Below are 26,694 nucleotides of genomic sequence, written 5' to 3'. Positions count from 1 at the left end.
ACTTGATTTCATTTTTTTTAACCACTGTGTAATATTCCATAGAGTACATATTCCATAATTTCTTTATTCAGTCTTCAGTGGAGGGTATTTAAGTTGATTCCATGTCTTAGCTATTGGGAATTGAGCTGGAATAAACATGGGGATGCAGATAACTTATTTGCTGATTTCATTTCCCTTGGGTGAATTTCCAGAAGTAGGATGGCTGGGTCATATGGTGGGTCTATATTCAAATTTCTTAGGTGTCTCCAAACTGTCTTTCACAGTGATTTTACCAGTTTACATTCCCACCAACAGTGGATTAGGGTACCTTTTCCCCCACATCCTTGCCAGCATTTGTTGTTTGTTGATTTCTGTATGAAAGCCATTCTAACAGGGGTGAGGTGAAAACTCATTGTGGTTTTAATTTGCATTTCCTGAGAGCTAGTGTTCCTTAACATTTTTTCATGTGTCTTTTGGTCATTTGAATATCCTTTTAAAAAAAATGTCTGTTTAAGTCCTTTGCCCATTTTTTAATTGGGTTACAAGTGGGTTATTGTTTTGTTGTTGTGGAGTTGCTTGATCTCTTTGTAGATTCTGGTTTTTAATTCTTTATCAGTTGCATAGTTCACAAATAATTGCTCCCATTCTGTTGGTTGCCTCTTCACTTTCCTGAGTGCTTCTTTTGCCATACAGAAGCTTCTCAATTTGATGTCATCCAATTTGTTAATTTTGGTTTTATTTGCCTGCCTCTGGTGTCATTTCCAAGAACTCTTTGTGCCAATATATTGCAGATTTTCTCCTATGTTCTCTAATAATTTGATGGTGTCATGTCATAGATTTAGGTCTTTAATCCATTTTTAATGGATTTTTGTGTAAGATGTAAGGCAGGGATCCTACTTCAGATTTCTGTTTCCAGTTTTCCCAGGACCATTTGTTGAATAGACTGTTCTTACTCCAGGTTTTGGTTTTAGCTTCTTGGTCAAATATAAGTTGGTTGTAGAAGCTTGGAATCATTTCTGGCATTCTATTTTGTTACATTGGTCTATTCATCTATTTTTTTTTTTTGACAGGCAGAGTGGACAGTGAGAGAGAGAGAGACAGAGAGAAAGATCTTCCTTTGCCGTTGGTTCACCCTCCAATGGCCACCGCGGCCAGCGTGCTGCGGCCGGCACACCATGCTGATCCAATGGCAGGAGCCAGGTGCTTCTCCTGGTCTCCCATGGGGTGCAGGGCCCAAGCACTTGGGCCATCCTCCACTGCACTCCTTGGCCACTACAGAGAGCAGGCCTGGAAGAGGGGCAACTGGGACAGAATGCGGTGCCCCGACCGGGACTAGAACCTGGTGTGCCGGAGCTGCAAGGCAGAGGGTTAGCCTATTGAGCCATGGCGCCGGCCTATACATCTATTTTTGTACCAGTACCAAGTTGTATTTGTTATAGCTGCCTTGTAGATTGTCTTGAAATGTGGTATTGTGAAGCCTCCAGCTTTTTTTTTTTTTTTTCGTTATATAAGTTTGCATTAGCTATTCAGGGTCTCCTGGGTTTCCACATGGATTTCAGAATAATTTTTTTAGATCTGAAAAGAATGTCTGTGATATTTTAATTGGTATCACATTGAATCTGTAAATCGCTTTTGGAGAATGGGCAGTTTTATGATATTGATTCTTCCAATCCATGAACATGGAAGACTTTTCCATTTTTTTGGATCTTTTTCTATTTCTTTCTTTAATGTTCTGTAATTCTCAGCATAGATTTCTTTAACATATTTGGTTAAATTTATTCCAAGGTGTTTGATTTTTTTTGTAGCTATTGTGAATTTAATTGATCTTAGAAGTTCTTTCTCAGCCATGGCATTGTCTGTGTATGCAAAGGCTGTTGATTTTTCTTGTATTCATTTTATATCTGCTTCTTTTGCAAGCTCTTCTATGAGTTCTAGTAGCCCCTTTGTGATGTCTTTTGGATCCCCTATGTATAGAATCATGTCATCTGCAAATAGGGGTAGTTTGACTTCCTCTTTCCTAATTTGTATCCCTTGATTTCTTTTTCTTGCCTAATGGCTATTTTTAAACCTTCCAGGACTATAATTGAATAGCAGTTGTGAAAGTGTGCATCCTTTTCTGGTTCTGGATCTCAGTGGGAATGTTTCCAACTTTTTCCCATTCATTAGGATACTGTCAGTGAGTTTGTGATAAAATGCCTTGATTGTATTGAGGAATGTTCCTTTTATACTCAATTTGCTTAGAGTTTTCCTCATGAAAGGGTGTTGTATTTTATCAAATTCTTTCTCTGCATCTATTGAAATAATCATACAGTTTTTGTTTTTCAGTTTGTTAATGTAATGTATCACATTAATTTTTTTTGGAAATTTTGAACCTTCCCTACATTACAGGGATAAACCCCATGTGGTCTAGGTGAATGATCTTTCTGATGTGTTGTTGGATTCAATTGGCCAGAATTTTTTTGAGGATATTTGCATTTCTGATCATCAGGGAAATTGGTCTGTAGTTCTCTATCTCTGTTGCATCTTTTCTAGGTTTAGGAATTAAGGTGATGCTGGCTTTATAGAAAGAGGAGGGTTACCTCCCTTTCAATTGTTTTGAATAACTTGAGAAGAATTGGAGTTACTTCTTTTTTAAATATCCAGTAGAATTTAGCAGTGAATTCATCAGGTCCCAGGCTTTCCTTTGATAGGAAAGTCTTTGTTACTGATTGATTTGCATCTTGGTAATAGGTCTCTTTAGTTTTTCTATGTCTTCATCGCTTTTTAGGTAGTTTGTATGTGTCCAGGAATCTATCCGCTTCTTGTAAGTTTCCCAGTTTGTTGGCATACAGCTCTTTGTGGTGATTTCTGATGATTCTTTTATTTCTGTTGTTTTATTTCCTATTTAATCTCGACTTTTATTGATTTGGGTCTTCTCTCTCCTTTTTTTGGTTAGTTGAGCCAATGGTGTGTCAATTTTGTTTATTTTTCCAAATGCCAGCTCTGCATTTTGCTGATATTTTGTATTGTATTTTTGGATTCAATTTTGTTGATTTCTGCTCTAATTTTAATTATTTCTTTCTCCTACTAGATTTGCATTTGATTTGCTGTTGTTTTTCTAGATGCTTGAGATTCATTGATCACTCATTTATTTGGTGCTTTTCCAATTTTTTGAAGTAGGCACCGGTTGCTCTAAATCTTTCTCTTAACACTGCTTTTGCTATATCCCATAAGTTTTGGTACACTGTATTGTATTGTGATCTTCATTTGTTTCCAGAAATTTTATTTCTTTTTTGATTTCTTCTATGACCTACTTTTAATTCAGGAGCATGTTGTTCAGTCTTCATGTGTTTACATATGTTCTAGAGATTCCTGAGTTGCTGATTTCCACCTTCATTGCACTGTGGTCCGAGAATATATATGGTATGATTTCAATTTTTTGAATTTGCTGAGACTTGCTTTGTGGCCTAGCATGTGGTATCTCCCGGAGAAAATTCTGTGCACTTCTGAGAAGAATGTGTTTTCTGCAACTGTAGGATATAAAGTTCTGTACATATCTGTTAGGTCCATTTGGTCTGTAGTATCGATTAACTCTGCTGTTTCCTTGCTGATTTTCTGTCTGGTTGATCTTTCCATTGCTGAAAGTGGTGCTATTGAAGTCCCTCATTACTATTTTATTTGAGTCTAAGTCTTCCTTTAAATTCCTTAGCATTTCTTTTACATAGCCAGGTGCACTATAATTAGGTGCATATATGTTTATAGTAGTTTCATCTTCCAGTTGAACTGATCCCTTAATAATTACACAGTGACCTTCTTTGTTCCTTTTACAGTTTTTGTGTTAAAGTTTATTTTATCTGATTAGCATGGCTGTACCAGCTCTTTTTTGGTTCCTGTTGGTATGCAATATGTTCTTCTATATTTTCACTTTCAGTCTGTATGCATCTTTGTTGATGAGATGTGTTACTTTTTTTTTTTTGGTTTCATTATGAATTTATTTATTTATTTATTTTTTTATGTAGTAAATATAAATTTCCAAAGTACAGTTTATGGATTACAATGGCTTCCCCCCCCCCCCATAACTTCCCTCCCACCTGCAACCCTATTGAGGTCCTTGGCCCATCTCTTAAGTGGGTTGTTTGTTTTGATGTTGTGGAGTTCATTGATTTCTTTGTAGATTCTGGATATCAAACCTTTATCTGTTGCGTAGTTTGCAAATATTTTTTTCCCATTCTGTCGGTTGCCTCTTCACTTTCCTGACTGTTTCTTTTGAAGTACAGAAACTTCTCAATTTGATGCAATCCCAAATGTTAATTTTGGTTTTGACTGCCTGTGCTCCTGGGGTCTTTTCCAAGAAGTCTTTGCCTGTACCTATATCTTCCAATGCTCTCTAATAATTTGATGGTGTCAGGTCATAGATTTAAGTCTTTTATCCATGTTGAGTGAATTTTCGTGTAAGGTGAAAGGTAGGGGTCTTGTTTCATGCTTCTGCACGTGGAAATCCAATTTTCCCAGCACCATTTATTGAATAGGCTGTCCTTATTCCAGGGATTGGTTTTAGATCCTTGATCAAATATAAGTTGGCTATAGATGTTTGGATTGATTTCTGGTGTTTCTATTCTGTTCCATTGGTCTATCCATCTGTTTCTGTACCAGTACCATGCTGTTTTGATAACAACTGCCCTGTAGTATGTCCTGAAATCTGGTATTGTGATGTCTCCGGCTTTGTTTTTGTTGTACAAGATTGCTTTGGCTATTCGAGGTCTCCTTTGTCTCCATATGAATTTCAGCATCATTTTTTCCAGATCTGAGAAGAATGTCTTTGGTATCTTGATTGGTAATGCATTGAATGTATAAATTGCTTTTGGGAGAATGGACATTTTGATGATGTTGATTCTTCCAATCCATGAGCATGGAAGATTTCTCCATTTTTTGGTATACTCTTCTATTTCTTTCTTTAAGGTTTTGTAGTTTTCATCGTAGAGCTCTTTAACGTCCTTGGTTAAGTTTATTCCAAGGTATTTGATTGTTTTTGTAGCTATTGTGAATGGGATTGATCTTAGAAGTTCTTCCTCCGCCATGGCATTGCCTGTGTATACAAAGGCTGTTGATTTTTGTGCATTGATTTTATATCCTGCTACTTTGCCAAACTCTTCGATGAGTTCCAATAATCTCTTAGTAGAGTACTTTGGGTCCCCTAAATAAAGAATCATATCATTTGCAAAGAGGGATAGTTTGAGTTCGTCCTTCCCGATTTGTATCCCTTTAATTTCTTTTTCTTGCCTGATGGTTCTGGCTAAAACTTCCAGAACTATGTTGAATAACAGTGGTGAGAGTGGGCATCCCTGTCTGGTACCAGATCTCAGTGGAAATGCTTCCAACTTTTCCCCATTCAATAGGATGTTGGCCATGGGTTTTTCATATATTGCTTTGATTGTATTGAGGAATGTTCCTTCTATACCCAATTTGCTTAGAGTTTTCATCATGAAAGGGTGTTGTATTTTATCAAATGCTTTCTCTGCGTCTATTGAGAGAATCATATGGTTTTTCTTCTGCAGTCTAATGTAGTGTATTATGTTGATTGTTTTGCGAACGTTGAACTATCCCTGCATACCAGGGATAAATCCCACTTGGTCTGGATGGATGATCTTTCTGATGTGTTGTTGCATTCTATTGGCCAGAATTTTATTGAGGATTTTTGCATCTATGTTCATCAGGGATATTGGTCTGTAATTCTCTTTCAATGCTGCATCTTTTTCCGGCTTAGGAATTAAGGTGATGCTGGCTTCATAGAAAGAATTTGGGAGGATTCCCTCTTTTTCGATTGTTCTGAATAGTTTTAGAAGAATTGGAGTTAGTTCTTTAATTGTCTGGTAGAATTCAGCGTTGAATCCATCTGGTCCTGGGCTTTTCTTTGTTGAGAGGGCCTTTATTACTGTTTCAATTTCTGACTCAGTTATGGGTCTGTTTAGGTTTTCTATGTCTTCCTGGTTCAATTTAGTTAGGTTGCATTTGTCCAGGAATCTATCCATTTCTGACAGGTTTCCCTGTTTGCTGACATTCAAGTCTTTGTAGTAATTTCTGAAGATTCTTTTTATTTCTGCAGTGTCTGTTGTTATGTTTCCTTTTTCATCTCTGATTTTATTGATTTGGGTCTTTTCTTTTTTTAGTTAGTTGGGCCAATGGGGTGTCAATTTTCTTTATTTTTTCAAAAAACCAGCTCCTCGTTTGGCTGATTTTTTGTAATTTTTTTTTGATTCAATCCTGTTGATTTCTTCTCTGATTTTAATTATTTCTCTTCTCCTACTAGATTTGGGTCTGGTTTGCTGCAGATTTTCTAGATCCTTGAGATGAATTGAATGCTCATTTATTTGGTGCCTTTCCAATTTCTTGATGTAGGCACCTATTGATATAAACTTTCCTCTTAACACTGCTTTTGCTGTATCCAATAGGTTTTGGTATGTTGTGCTGTTATCCTCATTTACTTCCAGAAAATTTTTGATTTCTCTTTTAATTTCTTCTATGACCCATTTTCATTCAGGAGCATGTTGTTCAATCTCCATGTGTTTGCATGTGCTCTAAGGATTCCCGAGTTGCTAATTTCCAACTTCATTCCTTTATGGTCTGAGAAGCTGCATGGTATGATTCTAATTCTTTTGAATTTGCTGAGACTTGCTTTATGGCCTAGTATGTGGTCAATCTTAGAGAAGGTTCCATGTACTGCTGAGAAGAATGTAAATGCTTTATTTGTAGGATGAAAAATTCTTACATATCTGTTAGATTCATTTGGGCTATAGTGTCATTTAAATCTACTGTTTCCTTGTTGATCTTCTGTCCTATTGATCTATTTCTGAGAGTGGAGTATTGAAATCCCCAGTACTATTGTATTGGAGTCTAAGTCTCCCTTTCAGTCCCTTAAGAAATCTTTTAAATAAACCAGTGCCCTGTAATTAGGTGCATATACATTTATAATCATTATATCTTCCTGTTGAATTGATCCCTTAATAATTATATAGTGCCTCTCTTTGTCTCTCTTAACAGTTTTTGTGTTAAAGTTTATGTTGTCCAATACTAATATGGCTATGCCCACTCTTTTCTCATTTCTGTTGGCATGGTATATCTTTTTCTAGCCTTTCACTTTCAGTCTGTATGTTTCTTTGTTGGAAAGATGTAGTTCTTGTAAGCAGCAAATAGATGGGTTTTGTTCCTTAACCCAATCAGCCAATCGGTGTCTTTTAACTGGACAGTTCAGGCCATTAACGTTCAATGTGACTATTGATGAGTAGTAAGTTTGCCCTGCCATTTGCCAAAGATATTTTCTAATATATGCTTTGAATTCCCTGTGATCTTTTGCTGTGAGGTTTCCTTCCTCTACCTTCTTTCATATTGATGACCGTGTTTCTGTGTTTCTGTGTGTAATACATCTTTAACCATCTTTTTCAGGGCTGGACGAGTGTGAAAAATTTCCTTCAATTTCTGTTTGCTATGAAAGGTCTTTATTTCACCTTCATTCACAAATGAGAGCTTTGCAGGATATAATATTCTGGGCTGGCAGTTTTTCTCTCTTAGTACCTGGGCTATATCTCGCCATTCCCTCCTAGCCTGTAGGGTTTCTGATGAGAAGTCTGCTGTGAGTCTAATTGGAGGTCCTCTGAGAGTAATTTGGCGTTTCTCTCTTGCACATTTTAGAACCTTTTCTTTATGTTTCACTGTAGTGAGTTTGATTATCACGTGTCGTGGTGAGGATATCTTTTGGTCATGTTTACTAGTGGTTCTGTGAGCTTCCTGTACTAGGATGTCTCTGTCCTTCTCCAAACCCGGGAAGTTCTCTGCAAGTATCTCACTAAAAAGGCCTTCTAATCCTTTCTCTGTCTCCATGCCTTCAGGAACTCCTTGAACCCGAATGTTGGGTTTTTAATAGTATCCTGTAATCTTGGCTTGCAGTGTCTTGTTCATTTGGGGGTGTCATAATATCTTCCTTGTTCTTGTTTCCTCGGTTTTTGCGTTTGTTGCTTGGCATTGTAGAGATATCTTTGGATTCTTCTTCCCTCTCTGTGGTGTTTTTTCTTGTTATACTATGACTGTATTAAGTGGACTGTCTGCTTTTGATGGAGCCTTAGAGGCTTGAGATGGGTGTGGCCTGAGAGCTCTTTTTGGTTCCTCAGGGTTAAGGGTGTGCCAAAAGTGACACTCCCAGGTTAGGCATGGTAAATCTCTCTCTCTTTCTTTCTTTTTTGATTCAAAAGGGAAGTATTTCTGCACAGCTGAATGGAGTTGGAGGTAGTTAGCAGGTGAATGATATACCCACAGGAGCCAGAGATCGGAAGCTCTTTCCCAAGGACCACACAGGGAATCTGTGCTGCCCTCAGTGTGGGCTCAAATTCTCCTGCACTCTCCCACTGGGTTGCCAAGATTACTGCATTGTAGCGTCTCCAGAGAGTACTCACGTGAATTCTGTGAGTTCTCTCCCCCACTGTCTCTTTTTTCACAGTCTCAGTTCATTAGCACCACTCATTCACTAGGTCCTAATCTCCTGTTATTTCACCCACCCCGCCCAGAGTCAGGTTTTTATGCTTGGCTCAGTGCCGGTGCAGACCTGAGGTTTCCCTGCTTATGAAGTATGTCCAAAATGGCTCCTGCTCTTTGTCTTGCTCACCTTTGAGAGGTGAGCAGAGAGAGAGAAACTTGTGTCTGTATCGGTCACTTTTTTTTTTCCTCTCTCTCTTCTAGTTAGCCTGGTGAACTTTTCCTCACGGGGTTTCAAGCCTCGTTCCCTCTAGTCTCCTCTTTCTGCTTGCCTGCCAGTGTCTCAGGCTATTGAGGTTCGGCTCACCTCGCGTTCCAGCGCTGGTGTGTTGATTCTGCTGCTGGTGTCCCGAACTTGGGCTCCCATGCTCTCCACGCAGGTCCACTGTGAATCACTAGTTCCGGAAGAGTTTCCTCTGCTGTTTCTTCCCCTACTCTTCCTTGAACCTGCAGTATCTCCACTTTTATTAAACTGTCTGTTTCCGGACTATCAGTGTGCTCCCTTCCTATTCCGCCATCTTGCCCAGCTGTGAGATGTGTTTCTTGTAGGCAGCAAATAACTGGGTTTTGTTTTTTAATCCATTCAGCCAGTCTGTCTTTAAACTGGAGAATTGAGGCCATTTACATTCAGATGAATATTGAAAAGTAGCAATTTTGCTGTGCAATTTTTCCATCAACATCCTATTTTTTAATTTGGATATCCTTTGTACTTTTTTATTTTATTTTTTAAAAATTTTTAAAAATTTTTTCAATAAATATAAATTTCCAAAGTACAACTTTTGGATTATAGCGGATTTCCCCCATAACCTTCCTCCCACCCACAACCATCTCATCTCCCACTCCCTCTCCCATCCGATTCTTCATCAAGATTTATTTTCATTTATCTTTATATACAGAAGATCAATTTAGTATATAGTAAGTAAAGATTTCAACAGTTTGCACCCACACAGAAACACAAAGTATAAAGTACTGTTGGAGTACTTGTTTTACCATTAATTCACATAGTAGAACACATTAAGGACACAGATCCTATATTGGGAGTAAGTGCCCAATTTCCTCTGTTGTTGATTTAACAACTGACACTCTTATTCATGATGTCAGTAATCACCTGAGGCTCTAGTCATGAGCTGCCAAGGCTATGGAAGCTTCTTGAGTTTACAAACTCTGAGCTTATTTAGACAAGACCATAATCAAAGTGGAAGTTCGCTTCTCCCTTCAGAGCAAAGTACCTCCTTCTTTGATGGCCCATTCTTTCCTCTGGGATCTCACTCACAGAGATATTTCATTTAGGTCATTTTTTTTTCCATAGTATATTTGGCTTCCCAAGCCTGAGAAACTCTCATGAGCTTTTTAGCCGAATTTGAATGCCTTAAGTGCTGATTCTGAGGCCAGTGTGCTGGTTAGGGCATCTGCCATTCTATGAGTCTGCTGTGTATCCCGCTTCGCATGTTGGATTGTTCCCTCCTTTTTAATTTTATCAGTTAGTATTTGCAGACACTAGTCTTGTTTATGTGATCCCTTTGACACTTATCCCTATCATTATGATCGATTATGAACTTAAACTGAACTGGTAAGATAACATTGGTACATGCCACCTTAATGGGATTGATTTGGAATCTCCTGGCACGTTTCTTGCTCTACCATTAGGGGTAAGTCCGAGTGAGCGTGTGCCAAACTGTATGTCATCTCCTTCTCTTATTTCCACTCTTATATTTAACAGGGATTACTTTTCAGTTAAATTTAAACACCTAAGAATAATTGTGTTTTAAGTAAATAGTTTAACCATTGGTATTAAGTATAACAAAAAATACTAAAAGGAACAAAATAGTAAGTTGTTCCTTGACAGTCAGGATAAGAGCTGATCAAGTCATTGTTTCTCACAGTGTCTGTTTCACTTCTACAGGTTTCCTTTTAGATACTCATTTAGTTGTCAGTGATCAGGGAGAATATATGATATTTGTCCCTTTGAGGCTGGCTTATTTCACTTAGCATGATGTTTTCCAGATTCCTCCATTTTGTTGCAAATGACAGGTTTTCATTTTTTTTAACTGCTGTATAGCATTCTATAGAGTACATATCCCGTGTGCTTTTATTGGGAGATTTCCCTCCCTTACTTTCGTTCATAGCGATGACCATGTTTTTCTGTGCAGGACTTCCTTAATCATCTTCTGCAATGCTGGACTGGTGGTGACAAATTCTTTCAATTTCTGTTTGTCATGGGAAGTCTTTATTTCACCTTTGTTCATAAATAAAAAGCTTTGTAGGGTGTAGTATACTGGGTTAACAGTTCTTTCTCTTAAGACTTGGAATATATCTCGCCATTCTTTCCTAGCCTGTGGTGTTTCTGATGAGAAATCTGCTGTGAGTCTCATTGGGCATCCTCTGACAGTAATCTGGTATTTGTCTCATGCACATTTTAGAATCTTTTCTCTATGTTTTACTGTGGAGAGTTTGTTACAGTGTCTTGGGCTGCTGCAGTCTGATCTTACCTCACTCTCCAGTGCTGATCTGAAGGCTCTCAGCTGCTGGGTTCCTGAGTTGTGCATGTCTGTTCCCTCAGCATAGGTCCACTGTGTTCCTCCAATTTGTGTAGAGTTTCCTCTGCTGTTTTCTCCCTCACTCTTCCCTGAGATTCCACTCTTTGCACTTTCTTTAACTGTCTTCTCCTAGACTGTAGCAGCAAGCTCCCTCCCTACTCTGCCATCTTCCCAGGTTTCTCTGTAACTTAATTAGTTGAGTGTGTTTCCTGTAGGCAGCATACGGATAGTTGTTTTGTTTTTTATTTTATTTTATTTTTTTTATCAGTTCAGCTAGTCTGTATATTTTAATTGGGAATTTAGTTCACTTACATTCAAGATTATTATTGATAAATAATGACTTGGTTCTTTCATTTCCCTATGATTTTTCCTATTTTCTGTTTTGAATTCTCTTTTTTCTTTTACTTGGAGGTTTCTGCATTCACCTTCTTTCATGATGCTGATTGTCTTTGTTTCTGTGTGTGGTACATTATTAAGTAACACTTGCAATGCTTGGTGGATATTGATAAATTCAATTTTTTTTGCTTGTCTATGAAAGTATTTTATCTTCATTATGATTTAGAACTTCACTGAGTAACATATTCTGGTGCTGGGTAATTTTTTTTTATTGACAATTTTGTTTTTCTTTTAGGATTTAGGCTGGCTTTCTCTATTTTCTCCAGGCTTGTAGAATTTCTTTTGAGAAATCTGGTGTTAATCTGATGGGAGGAGATTTTTTGAAGGTGATATGGCATTTCTATTTTGCACATTTTAGGTTATTGTGTTTATGTTTTGCTTTTGAAATTTTATAGTGTGTCGTAATGATGATCTTTCATGGTCATAACTATTTAGGATCCTATTTGCTTCCTGTTTTTGGATGTCCATATCTTTCTCTATATTGGGTAAATTTTCTGCTGCATATTTCACTGAATATTTTTTCTAAGCCATTCTTTTTCTACATACCTCACAAGTCGTAAGACTCATATATTTGTTCATTTAATGGTTTCCCATATGTTCCATATGTCTGTTTTTGGTCTTTGTAATTTTTTTTGGTCTGATAAAAGACCTGTGTTCTAAATCAGATATTCTGTCTTTTGCCTCACCAAGTCTGTTGTTAAGGCTTTCAACTGTATTTTTATGTGACTTATTGAATACTTGATTTCTAATATTTTGTTCAGTATCTCTGTCTCTTTGCAGAATGTCTCATTCATGTCATTTAGGACTTCTTTATTTCATTTAACTGTTTCTCTGTGTTCTTGCATAACCTTACAATCATTCTTTTTAATGCCTTTTCCAGCATTTCATCAGTTTCCTCTTCTTCACAGTTCTATGGTAATATATTACTGGCTTCCTTTTGGGGTGTGCTTTCTTCATATTTCCTTTTTTTTCCTACACAACTTGGGAATCACTTGTTTATCTCTCCTGGAGAATGGGCTTTATTATTATTATTATTAATCATTATCATTATTTTTATTGAGGGTTTTCTTCCTGTAAATGTATGACTCACTTGAGTACTTAAGGCTTACCATTGAGTTCCAGGGGTATATGCTGGGGGGGCAAGGAGCTCTGCCTATTTTTTTGTGGTTGGAGAAGATTCTAGAGTGATGCTTTGGATGAGCATGTTAGACACCTCTGGTTACCATTAGTGAGTGGAGGAGATGTTGGAGGTGGCTAGTGTGTTCACTATTCCAGCCTTTGTCTTTGCCAATGTGAACCAACTGCTCTCAGGGGTAGCATCTATTCAGGTGCGGGTACCATCTAAAGTACTGACCCACTTCCCACTCTGCAGGATGTCTCAGAAGCCACCTAAATATCCAGTCCCAGCATGCAAGGATCTCCAGATCTCTAGTGTCATACCAGTTGGTAACTTGGGAACCCAGCCACAAGCTAGCAGCAACCCATAACCTCTCATTGCATTGGTCTATGCCCAGAACTTTCCTGCCACAGGGTGCAGGGGATCTGCTCTCTACCCTTTATGTGGTCCTCTCTTGGCATCTTCTATCAGCAGTGGTATTGCCTAAGTTTCCCTGAGACAGAGCAGAGTTTTGAGCATGGTTTCTTTGCTATGTCAGTACAGCAAATTGAGTCTAGTGCTTTGTTAGGGTGGCAAGGGAGGCTATGTAGTATTCCTTCATTTGGCAGTGTAGTTGCCCTGACCCCCAACAGCTCCCCAGGCTGTACTTGGAGCCTGTGGGGATCATAAAATTTTGCTTTGGTCAAAGCTGCCAGTGGTGTGGTCTATGGCAGTCTCCTCCCAGCTTTCTCTGGTGAAACAGCGCTTCTCAGTTCAGAGTGACTGGTGGCATGTTGCCAGTGATTCAGTGTCCATCCTCTCTTCTCACTTCCCCATGGAGTCTTTGTTCTGTTCTGTCTGTTCTGGGAACATGGTCCTTTGTTTTTCTGGTATCTTTCTGTGGATGAGGTCATTGTGTCATCTCACTGTTCAGCTACTCCATCCGGGTCTCCCACATGGGTGGTAGTGGCCTTTGCACTCAGGCACTCTCTGCTGCATTTATTTATTTATTTATTTATTTATTTTATTTTATTTTTTGACAGGCAGAGTGAACAGTGAGAGAGAGAGAGACAGAGAGAAAGGTCTTCCTTTTGCAGTTGGTTCACCCTCCAATGGCCGCCACAGCCGGCACGCGCTGAACTGGCGCATCGCGTTGATCTGAAGCCAGGAGCCAGGGCCTTTTCCTGGTCTCCCATGCGGGTGCAGGGCCCAAGCACTTGGGCCATCCTCCACTACACTCCCGGGCCACAGCAGAGAGCTGGCCTGGAAGAGGAGCAACCGGGACAGAATCCGGCGCCCCGACCGGGAGTAGAACCCTGTGTGCCGGCGCCACAGGTGGAAGATTAATCTATTGAGCCATGGCGCCGGCCTCTCTGCTGCTTTTAAAGATGCATTAGCAGGGAGCTTGATCAGAAGTGAAGTTGTTGGGTTCAAATTGCCACCAATTTGGGCTGTCCACATTTCAGGCAGCAGCTTAGCCTGCTTACACCACAATGCTAGCCCCAATAGGAGACTTTTAATTACTACTTAAATCTGATTGCTTGTTAGGAGTCCGTTTCAATTTTAACTTGCATCAGATTATACTATTTTTAGAGTCAATGTATAAGTGAAATCATGTGATACTTTTCTCTCTGTGCTTGGCTTATTTCACTTAACATAGTGACCTCCTATTCCATCTGTGTTACTGAAAATTATAGCATTTCATCCCTTTTGTGGCTGAGTAATATTCCATTGTGTATATTGTACCACATTTCCTTTATGTGTTTTTTGGTGGATGGACACTTAGGTTGCTTCTGTTTATCTCCAGATTTCTCAAGCAAAAATTTCCATGCTATGAACACTGTCCTGCCCTTTGTATTTTTATCTTAATTACATATTTTGGATGTTATTTCATACCCATTTATAGGGCTCTTTCTTACTTCCCTCCTTTTTACAGTTGTGTTGTCTGTTGTTGTGTGTTTGTGCCAGAGTTTAATTATCCTGTCACCTATTAGTGAACACTTGGTTTCTTTTAGGTGTTTTGCTATTATAAATGATACCAGGATTAGTAGCCTTAAATTGTATTTGCCAGTATGTATATGTATTTTTTCCAGTAGTGCTTAAGAAATTCCAACAAGCTTAAGAGAAGTGAAACAACACGCATTTTTGAGAACTCATGTTTTTAGATCAGAAGTCTAATATGATGTGCCCGAGTTTTCTGTTTAGGGTTTTGTATGGTTGAAGTTAAGGTTTTAGCAAAGCCTTGTGCTAGCCTGGTCGATCTGGGAAATATTCCAGCTTCCTTCTTGTGTTTATTGAAATTCAGCTCCTTGTGTTTGTAGGACTGAACTGCTTAGATCCTTATTGTCCATCAGCCAGGGCTGTCCCTTGATTTCTAGAGGCTGCTCTTAGCAATTTGTCATATGGCCTTTTACATTTCATGAATTGGGAACTTTCTTCATACTTTATATCACATCCCTTCAATTCCTTTAATATCTCTGAATTCTTGGTTTTTTTTTTTTTTTTTAGCCAGTTGGGAAAACATCTGCTTTTGAATTATTCATGTGGTTAGGTCAGGCACACCTTGATATCTTAAAGTCAACTAATTAGGAACTTAGTTACATCTGCAGAGTTTCTTCACAGTAGCACTTTGCTTTTATGTTTGATGTTTGAGAATCTTGGGAACCACCTTCTACCTACCACAGTTTCTTGGGGGTCTAATTTCTAGAAGTGCTATCACTGAGTTTAAAGGTAAATTCATCATAAAACATACCAGTATATGGTAATTATTGCTTGATTTGCTTCCATTGGGAATATTCCTTTTGTATTCCCATTGTTAAGTTATAGTGCCTGTTTTCTTATTAGGATGATTAGGAACATTGTGTTGTCAAAAGTTAAGATACTTTTCTGTCCTATAAGTGAGAAGCGTTAACTTATAATTTCTTCTTATCAATAGAACATCTTTTCCTATTTAAAGGCCACTGACATTTCTTTTTGTAAAAACTTAGTTTTATATTTGTGCTACTGTTTTTTTCTTAATTATGAGAGATTCCTTACCTTTTAGGGATATTAGAACTTAATTTTCCATGGCTTTCTATCAGATATCTACTAAAATTCTAGCCAGCCTGTATGAACAACTCATAAGCAATAGTTTAGTAAATTAAAAATGAATAACAGAAAATAGTGTTTCCCTATAACAGATAAAATTTTCTGTTGCTGCTTAGTTTCTGTCACTTACTTTCAGCTTTATGATAGTGGAATATAGATATGATATGTATTTGGTAGAATAATGCAATTTGAATTAACTTAGTCAAAAGAGGAAATTTATTGATTGGATTAACTGGTTTTCAGGAAAATCAAGGACAATTTGAAAAAGAATTGCAAATGCTATGAGGTTCACATCTGTGTCTATCTCCCTACTACTCTCCCTTGTTCCATGTCACTTTCTATCTTGATTTTGTTTGAAATCCAATAGTGTAATGTTTTAGAGTTTGTACTCTGAAATCAAATTGCCTGGAGTTGCTTCTTGATTCTGCTGTTTACTAGTTGTATGGCCTTGGACAAGTTTGATCTTGGTTTTCTCTTCTGTAAAAAGAGGGCACTGTGCCATGTGAAATGAGCGACAGAGGACAAATATTACATGATTCCACTTATACTGTGAATCTCAAATAGCATAACTTGGAGCAATTGTTTGACATAGTGGTTGAATTGTTGGCTTGGACACCTACATTCCATATTGGAGTGCCTGTGTTTGAGTCCCAGCTCCTATGAAAATTCCAAATTTCTGATAATGCATTTGCTTGTAGGCAGCAAGTGATGGATCAAGTAGTCAGCACATTGGAGACTTGGGTTAAGTTCCTGACTCTGGCTTTGACCTGTTCCAGACTCAGCTGTTTAGACCTTGGGGAGCAACCAGTGGATGGAAGATCTGACTCGTTGTCTTTCTGTCTCCCAAATACAGAAATACTTTTAAAAAGTCAAACTCATGGAAACAGGGAATACAATAGTTGTTGCTAGTGGATGGGATGGGAGAAGAAGGGCAGTGGACAGGTAATAGTCAAAAAGTGCAAAGTTTTCATTGTACAAGATAAGTAAGTTCTAAAGATATGTTGTATATCATAGTATCCATGGTTAACAATACTGTATCATATACTTAAAAACTTGCTTAGAGGGTTGATCTTATGCTACATGCTCTTATCACATTCAAACATAATAAGGTGAGAGAAAACTTTTGAAGGCGTTCATGGTATAGATGGCAGTTAAGATTTCATGGGTGTATACATACCTCCAAAGTCATCAAGTTGTACACATTAAATTACAAGTTGTACAAATTAAACAGCTAATTCTGTCAGCCTTTCTTCAATAAATTAGTCTCTCTCTCTCTCTCTTTTTTTACAGGCAGAGTGGACAGTGAGAGAGAGAGAGAGACAGAGAGAAAGGTCTTCCTTTGCTGTTGGTTCACCCTCCAATGGCTGCTGCAGCCGCCATGCTGTGGCCGGCGCACTGCACTGATCCGATGGCAGGAGCCAGGTGCTTCTCCTGGTCTCCCATGGGGTGCAGGGCCCAAGCACTTGGGCCATCCTCCACTGCACTCCCTGGCCACAGCAGAGAGCTGGCCTGGAAGAGGGGCAACTGGGACAGAATCCGGTGCCCCGACCGGGACTAGAACCTGGTGTGCCGGCGCTGCAAGGTAGACGATTAGCCTATTGAGCCGTGGCACCGGCCAATAAAGTAGTCTTAAAAGAAGAACAGTATTGTTCCTATCTCAGTGGTTTTGAATTTTAAATGAACTAAATTAAATGAAGTATTAGACATTCAGGTTATTTTCTAGCAGATGATAAGTGCTATGCAAGTGCTTGCTACTGTTTTTAAAGCTTTATTTATTTATTTGAAAGGCAGAGTGATAGAGATAGAAGTAGAGGTAGAGAAAGAGCACTCTTCCATTTGCTGGTTCATTCCTTAAATGCCCACAATGGCCAAGGCTGGGCCAGTCTGATTCCAGGAGCCTGGAATTCCATCTGGGCCTCCCATATGGGTGTCTGGGGCCTAACTACTTAAGCCATCGTCTACTGCTTCCCAATCAGCATTAGCAAGGAGCTGGATCAGAAGCAGAGTATTTATGATTCTAACTGTAGCCTTAATTTGGAATGCTGGCATTGCAGGTGGCAACACAATTTCTTGTGACACAATGCTAGCCTTAACTTGCTGTATTCATTATTAGTATTTTCTTTGGATTGTCTTCTCTGTAGGAGAAAGAGTCCATAGTCCTCCATCCTCCATAAGAGAAACTTCCTGTTACTCTGTGCTGATCTCTTCATCTTCTCCTCCCCCCCCCTTTTTTTTTTTGGTTTTCTAGAGCTGCCATAAAGAATTACTACAAACCACATGACTTAAAACAACAAAATTTATTCTTTGACAGTCAGAAGTCTGAAATCAAGTTATCAGCAGGGCCTGCTCCTTCCCAAGGCTCCAGGGACAAATCCTTCTGTGATTGTTTAGTTTGTTTATTCCCAGGTGCCTGATGTCTTGTGGCTTCAGAAGTCCAATTTCTCCCTCTTTCTTCACATGACTATGACCTCTTTTCTTTCCTAAATTTCTCTTGGTCTTCTCTTGTAAGGACATTTGTCTTGGCTTTAGGGTCCTGTTCCATAACACTAGATGATCGTAACTCAAGAAATCTTCTTTCTTTAAATGTGTTTATGTTTTTAAGAAAGAGAGAAAGAAGCTGGTGTTGTGGTGAATTGAGTAAAGCTGCTGCCAGTGATGTAGGCATCCCATATGGTTGTCAGTTTGAGTCCCAACTGTTACACTTCGGATCCAGTTCTCTGCTAATGCACTTAGGAAAACAGCGGAGGGTGTCCCAAGTTCTTAGGTCCCTGCACCCATGTGGGAAAACAGAAAGAAGCTCCTGACTTTGGTCTGTCACAGCCCTGGCCGTTGTGACCATTTGGGGAGTGAACCGGTGGATGGAAGAGTTCTCTCTTTCTATCTCTCCCTCTCTCTCTGTAACTTCCTTTCAGATAAATAAATCTTCAAAGAGACAGAAAGAGAGATCCCATATACAGTTCATTTCCCAAATGGCTCAAAGGGGCTGGGTTGTCTGTGGAAACTCAATCCAGGTCTCCATGTGGTGACAGGAACCCAATTATATAAGCCATCAATCACTAACTCACAGGGTGTTATTCACAGATTCTGGCAACTAGAATGTGGACAAATATTTGGGGGAGGTGTCACTATTCAGTACACTCTACTTTGCAAACAGGAAAGCAGCCTTTTCCTGTACTTCTCCACTTTGAAAAATCTTAGTGAAGGAACTTGACTTGCTTTATTTTATTCAGACTAGCCAGTTGCAAGCCACTCCTAAAAGTACAGGTGGAGGAATATTGGGGCATTATGGTTGACCTATTTCTTACCCTTGATTTCTCTGTTTCTGAAGTAAAAGGAATCAGATAGCATAAAGATGGCATTGGAAGAGTTGTTAAAGAATAGGCACTCAACTGTGTATCTATTTATATAGAGTGGATAGTCCCCTCTGTTTTTCCAATCTGGGTCTTAGTCTCATCTGTTAGGTTGCTGGACCTGCTTTCAAGCTGGATGGCATCTTTGAAAAAGACATAAACTTTCCCACTACTTTTTATAAGTCTCAGGCCTTTATTTGCACTTGCCTGTTCCTGGGAAGCTGATTCCTTTATTGACACACATTATGGTACTTAGATACTGAAGCTCTCCATAAGGCAGGCTTCCCTGGAGTTTCATTTTCTTTCCTAAGTGGTGATATATCAATGTAATCCTCTTTGAAGAAGAAATTATTTACCATAAAATTTGTTCTCTGAAAATATGTTATCATTGATAATTTGTTGCAATCCACTTTTCCATTAGCTTGTTTTTAATAAGTCTCTTTCTATCATTTTTATTCTTTTTATTAAATTTCTTACTTTTATTCTTCATCTATATTTTATTTTATTTAAGGTAAATAAATCTCATGCATTTTATACTCAGATTAGGAGCATAGTGATACTTCCCATCTTATCCTCCCTCTTGCCCACACTTCCACCTTTCCTCCTTCTTCCTTTCTTATCCTCTCTCTTAATTTTTACAATTATCTACTTCCAGTTTACTTTATTCTGATAAGAATCACCCTACACTAGACAAATGGTTCAACAAATAATAATAATAAAAAAAAACAAACTGTTCTTTAACAGTAGAGATAAGGGCTATAAACATTCATCAATCTCAAAATGTCCATTTCCCTCTTGTACATTACATTTTCAGTACTCTAATTGTTATCAAAGATAGGGAAAACATATGTATTTCTTTTGGGGACTGATTTATTTCACTAAGTGTAATTGTTTCCAGTTGCGTCTATTTTGTTCCAAAAGACAGGATTTCATTCCCTTTTATAGCTCAGAACTATTCCAAAGTGTATATATATATATATATATACCACAGTTTTTTTTTTATCAAATTATCATTTGATGGCATACCTTAGCTATTGTGAATTGAGCTGCAATAAACATGGGGATACAGATAACTTTTTCATATGCTGACTTAATTTCCCTTGGGTATATTCCAAGGAATGGGATCACTGTGTCATACCCATTTTCAGCTTTCTGAGGAATCTCCATACTGTCTTCCACAATGGCTATACTAGTTTACCTTCTCTCCAGCCATGGATTAGAGTACCTTTTACCCCACATCCTCACCAGCATTTATTGTTTGTTGATGGGTATGAGAGCCATTCCAAGTGGTGTGAGGTGAAACCTCACTGTGCTTTTGATTTGCATTTCCCTGATAGTGATCCTGAGCATTTTTTCATGTGTCTGTTGGCCATTTGAATTTCCTCTTTTGAGAAAAGCCTGTTCAAGTCCTTTGCCTATTTCTTAACTGGATTGTTGGTTTTGTTGTTGTTGAGTTTCTTGAGCTCTTTATAGATTCTGGATATTAATCCTTCATCAGTTTCATAGTTTGCAAATAATTTCTCCCAGTTGCCTCTTCACTTTGCTGAGTATTTCCTTTGCAGTACAGAACCCTCTCAGCTTGATGTAATCCCATTTGTCTATTTTGGATTTGATTGCCTGTGCTTCTGGGGTGTTTTTCAGGAAATCTTTGCCTATGCCAATATCTTGAAGAGTTTTCCCAATGTTCTCCTCTAGTAATTTGACGGTATCATGTTGTAGATTGAGAATCCTTGATCCATTGTCAGTTCATTTTAGTGTAAGGTGTAGGCAGGGGTCTTGTTTGATACTTCTGCATGCTGAGATTCAATTTTGCTAGCGCCATTTGTTAAAGATTGTCCTTTCTCTAGGGGTTGATTTTAGGTCCTTTGTCAAAGATTGTTTGGTTATAGATATATGGCTTGCTTCCTGAAGTTTCTAGTATGTTCCATTGGTCTACATATCAATTTTTGTGCTATAACCTGGCTGTTTTCATTGTAACTTCCTTGTAGTATGTCTTGAAATCTGGTATTGTGATGCCTCCAGATTTGTTTCTGTTCTAAGATTGCTTTAGCTATTCAGAATCTCTTGTGTTTTCATATGAATTTTAGTATTATTTTTTTTCTTTAGATCTAAGAAGGGTTTCATTGGTGTTTTGATTGGGATCATGTTGAATTTGTAAATTGCTTTCAGTAGTATGGACATTTTGGTGATATTAATTCTTCCATGAACATGAAAAGTTTTACCATTTTTTTGGTGTCTTCTTCTATTTCTTTAATGTTCTGTAATTTTCATTATAGAGCTCTTTCATATCTTTGGTTAAATATATTGCAAGGTATTTAATTTTTTTGGTAGCTATTGTGAATGGGATTGATCTTAGAAGTTCTTTCTCAGCCATGGCATTGTCTGTGTATACAAAGGCTATTGATTTGTGTGTGTTAATTTTATATCCTGCCACTTCACCAAACTCTCTTATGAGTTAAATAGTTTCATGTTGGAGTCCTGTGTTTAGAATCATGTCATCTGCAAACAGGGATAATTTGACTTCCTCCTTTCCAATTTATATCCCTTTGATTTCTTTTTCTTGCTTAATGGCTCTGGCTAAAACTTGCAGAACCTTATTGAGTAGCAGTTGTGAGAGTGGGCATCCTTATCTGGTTCTGAAGGACTTCTGAAAATTTACCAGAGTCTAACCTGCTAAAAAACAAGAAAGTTTCAGGAAAGGTCAGTTTCTGGGAAACTGCAACTTAGCAGATAACAGGAAATACCAGTTTGGAAACCCCCCTTGTGCAATGGTTAAGATAAGTAAAACTGATGTGTACTGAGATAAGTAAAACTGCTGTATACTAAGATAAGTAAAATTACTGTAAACAAAAACCCCATTCCCCTTTGTATTCACTTGCTTAAGATAATTTTGTGGTTTTCACCTTTAAATACTGCCTGTAACCCTCATCCAGCACCTCACTCTCTCAGGAGGGAGGGGTCTGTTTTGCGCAAAATGTAAATAAACCGCCTCTTGTGTTTGCATCCTGGTGTCCGGAGTCTGAATTTCTGGGTCCCCAGGGTGCTACCAAGGACCCCGCCAGCTTTGGGTCCTTCAGTTCCGGATCTTTGTGGGAATGCTCTCAACTTTCCCTGTCCAGTAGGATGCTGGCTGTGTGTTCATTGTAATTGCATTGATTGTGTTGAAGAATGTTCCTTCTATGTCCAATTTGCTTAAGGTTTTCATCATGAAAGGATGTCAAAGTTTATTAGATGCTTTCTCTGATTTATTGAGATAATCATATTGTTTTTATTCTTCATTTTGTCAATGCGATGTATCACATTTATTTATTTGTGAATTTTGAACCATTCCTGCATATCAAGGATAATTCCCACTTAGTCTGGGGGAATGATCTTTCTGATGTGTTGTAGCTCTCAGCTGCGGGGGTTGTGTGTTGTGTATGAGCTTGTTGCCCTGCTTCTGAATTTTCGTGCTGATCCCTGGCATCATTCTTCCTTTTGTAGTTTCCAGTGCAGATTTCTCTCCAACTCTTCTCAACAATGCATTTCCTACCCTTTGTTGCTACTAGTTTCTCTTTGCTTAAAGTAGTATGTCCTTTCCCTATTCAGCCATCATGGCATCTCCTATAATTTTTATTGTTACAGTACTTAGTGCTAGATTCAGGGCTAGAACTTTATCCTTTTAAGGTTTTAACAGCTCTCAAATAATCTGAATTAGCATTGTATGTAGACTGCTGTGCACTTTACACTTGTTTATACTAATATCCTACTAAGGAAGAAAAATCTCTAGAAATCATTTTAGAAATTTTCATGTAGGGTATAAATTGTTGTCCTTTCTGTTTTCATATAAGAGCAGATCAGTAATACAAAATTAGTAATTTTGTAGATTATTCTGTTAAGATTATTGTAGTGTGATGATAATTGATCATTTCTTTTAAATGAAAATAGTTATTAAGCATGAAAAGTGTGTATGTGATTGAAGAATTATGTAGTAAACAAGTTTTCTTGTTTTGTCTACTGTAGATACTTAATAGTATCTAGGCGACTTAAAAAGCTCTGTGGCCCTATTATTGTAACTAAATCATGGAAATCACAGTGAAGAGATCAGAAGAATGAAGTACAGTTGGTATTGCCATTAATTGGAGTATGAGTATGCAGCTAGGAATATGAATATGAGTTGATAAGCTCAGGTTCTATTATGATGTTTGAAACAAGTTTGCTCAGCTTAGAAGCAGACAATGATAGATATGTTAAAATAGCAAACTTTTTATTCTTTCTTCTTAGGTAGTTTGCCAATATTTGCTGATTTAAACTCTTGTGTTAATATTACTTACATTTTTCTACAAGATACCTGTAGAATAGTAAATGCTTCCTTAAATGTTGAATATAATTTTTTTAACTTTTATTTAATGAATATAAATTTCCAAAGTACAGCTTTTGGGTTACAATGGCTTCCCCCCCCCCCCATAACTTCCCTCACACCTGCAACACTCCCATCTCCCGTTCCTTCTCCCCTTCCATTCACATCAAGATTCATTTTCAATTCTCTTTATATACAGAAGATCAGTTTAGCATATATTAAGTAAAGAGTTCAACAGTTTGCACCCACATAGCAACACAAAGTGAAAAATACTGTTGGAGTACTAGTTATAGCATTAAATCACAATGTACAGCACATTAAGGACAGAGATCCTACATGAGGAGTAAGTGCACAGTGACTCCTGTTGTTGACTTATCAAATTGACACTCTTGTTTATGGCATCAGTAATCACCCTAGGCTCTTGTCATGAGTTGCCAAGGCTATGGAAACCTTTTGTGTTCGCCGACTCTGATCATATTTAGACAAGGTTTAGTCAGAGTGGAAGTTCTCTCTTCCCTTCAGAGAAAGGTACCTCCTTCTTTGATGACCTGTTCTTTCCACTGGGATCTCACTCGCTGAGATCTTTCATTTAGGTCATTTTTTATTTTATTTTATTTTTTTTGCCAGAGTGTCTTGGCTTTCCATGCCTGAAATACTCTCATGGGCTCTTCAGCTGGATCTGCATGCCTTAAGGGCTGATTCTGAGGCCAGATTGCTGTTTAGGACATCTGCCATTCTATGAGTCTTCTGTGTATCTTGCTTCCCATGTTGGATCGTTCTCTCCCTTTTTTATTCTATCCCTTAGTATTTGCAGCCACTAGTCTTGTTTATGTGATCCCTTTGGCTCTTAGTCCTATCATTATGATCAGTTGTGAATGGAAATTGATCACTTGGACTAGTGAGATGGCATTGGTACATGCCACCTTGATGGGATTGAATTGGAATCCTCTGGTATGTTTCTAACTCTACCGTTTGGAGCAAGTCAGCTTGAGCATGTCCCAAATTGCACGTCTCTTCCCTCTCTTATTCCCACTCTTATATTTAACAATGATCAATTTTCAGTTAAGTTGCAACACTTAAGAATAACTGTGTATTGATTACAGTATTCAACCAAAAGTATTAAGTAGAACAAACAAACAAAAAAATACTAAGAGAGATAATGTATTAAGTTGTTCGTCAACAGTCAGGGCAAGGGCTGATCAGGTCACCATTTCTCATAGTGTTCATTTCACTTTAACAGGTTTCCTTTTTGGTGCTCAGTTAGTTGTCACCGATCATTGAGAACATATGATATTTGTCCCTTTGGGACTGGCTTATTTCACCCAGCATAATGTTTTCCAAATTCCTAACACTTTTCAGTTAAAATTTAAACACCTAAGAATAATTGTGTGTTAATTACAGAGTTCAACCAATAGTACTAGAACAAAAAAAAAAATACTAAAATGGATACCACCCTGAACGCACCTGATCTCGTCTGAATATAAATTTTTAATAAATTTGTCAAAAATTTATTTTTTCCTGTGTTTTGATTAGAATTTACCAAATGTAATTTTGACTTATTCATTCTTTATTCCTCTTTTCAAACTCAATTCTCACCTGTTTGTATGATGATATGGTCTTTGCATCATTATTTACAAAGACCTCAGTAAATATTTTGTAGTGGCTGGCATTGTCAGTGTTTAGGACAGCTGGTGGCACCAAGGTCATGAGGTTCTCCCTGCACTTGTGTCAGTGGTGTTGAAGCCTGTCTACACATTATAACATCTTGGGGAGCTTTGAAAGGGTGTTACTTCCAGAATTTCATTGACTTAGTTGGTCTTGGGTAGGCCTTGGGTATCTATTTTAAAGTTCTATACATTAGAAACTACTTCTTTTCATGAGCCAGGGAACCGCTGTTAAAAAAATGTGTCAAAAGTTACTAGATAAAAATATTCAGACACACTTTATGAGTTTCATATTTGTTTTTTAAAGTAGTTTACAGTTTGGGAAATTTTATCAATTTGACTTTTATATTGCTCACCAGTTCTAGAGTGAAGTGTAAACTGATGATTTTCCACTTATGTTGAATGTTAAATACACTTCAGGAACTCTTACAAATCCTAATGTGCAGGCCACATCCAGACCAGTTAATTCAAAAATCTCTGAGGGTTGGTATTAGCGTTTTTTGTTTTGTTTTGTTTTGTTTTTTACAGCTTTCCAGGTGATTTCAATGTTAAATCAGATTTGAGGACCATAAATCTGAATATTTGTTGATTTAAATTTTCTTTAAATGGTTTTAGTTAAGCAGAGTTTTACTCTTTATTTCAGGATGTTATTGATAGACTTATAGCATTGAATTCTCAAGCTAAGATCCGGTCTTTATTCAACTATGAACAATCACACATCTTTGGTCTAAGGTAAGGTGGTAAATTTTATTTTATATGTATGTATTTTTAAATATTGTTTATTTGAGATGGAGAGAGAGAGAGAGAGAGGTAGAGAAAGAGAGAGAGAATCTCCCAGCTGTACATTCACTCCCCAAATACCTGCAAGAGCCTGGGCTGGTGCGTGGCTGAAGCTTTGAGCTGAGAACTAAGTCTATAGCTCCCACATGGGGAGCAGAGATCCAATTGCTTACCTCATCACTGCTGCTTTTCAAAGTCTGTCCACAGAGCAAGAAGCTGGAATCAGAGGTTTGGAGGTGAGTATCAAACTCAAGCTTTCTGATTTGGGATATTTGAGCATCCTAATTAGCATATAATCACTAGGCCTAATACTCACTCCTACGTTTTATTTTAGATATTATGGGTTATAAATAGCAAACAATTAAGCATTTCTTCTATGTATTTAAAAATGTTTAAAACAAGCTAATATTTACAAGTATATTTAAAGGTAATTTGTCAAAATAAAAAAATAAAGAGAATTTGTCTTTCTTTAACATTATAGACAATCTAAAATACATCATTTATGTTTTCATACTATGGCCTTTGTTTGAAATTAGATTCTGTGTTAGTACAATGTCTTCCATTTTTGCTCCATTTAATGAAGACATTTTGGGGACTATTTCATTTTCTTTATTCAAGAGTTAATTGAGTCTTCCTTAAGTAGTTGATATTTGACTAGACTATTGCCTAAGTGGATGATTTATCTTAGGGCCAAAATTTGCACCTGGGTGTTAATCACTACTCTACCACTTTTTCTTTTCCTGAGGTTCAAATCTTTCTGGTTGAGTTCATTTTATTTTATATGTTATTTGCATATTCATATGGGAAGTAAAGCAAAGTTGTAAGGCTATAGAGAATTATGCAGTTCTCAGTATTTTGGTCATGTGTTAGATTTCTATAACTTGCTTCCCTCTTACAAATTACTACCCTCTAATGTAGCTGAATTAAGGAAATTTTCTATTTTCATAGTTTCATGATTTTTTTT

The 26,694-nt window shown here is 37.7% G+C and overlaps 1 protein-coding gene across 10 annotated transcripts in view; it reads left to right on the top strand.

The window, feature by feature from the left end:
* TBC1D32 (TBC1 domain family member 32) overlaps positions 1-26,694 on the top strand; it is a 304,455-nt gene that overhangs the window by 122,566 nt on the left and 155,195 nt on the right. For all 10 annotated transcript variants that reach the window (XM_062186699.1, XM_062186693.1, XM_062186698.1 and 7 more), the window contains one exon: positions 25,594-25,682. In XM_062186699.1, coding sequence (XP_062042683.1) covers positions 25,594-25,682 — 89 coding nt within the window. The remainder of the gene's footprint in view (positions 1-25,593; positions 25,683-26,694) is intronic.

Source organism: Lepus europaeus, chromosome 3 (assembly GCF_033115175.1).
Source record: "Lepus europaeus isolate LE1 chromosome 3, mLepTim1.pri, whole genome shotgun sequence".
Taxonomy (NCBI): Eukaryota; Metazoa; Chordata; class Mammalia; order Lagomorpha; family Leporidae; genus Lepus; species Lepus europaeus.
This window is presented reverse-complemented; position numbering and strand designations above follow the sequence as displayed.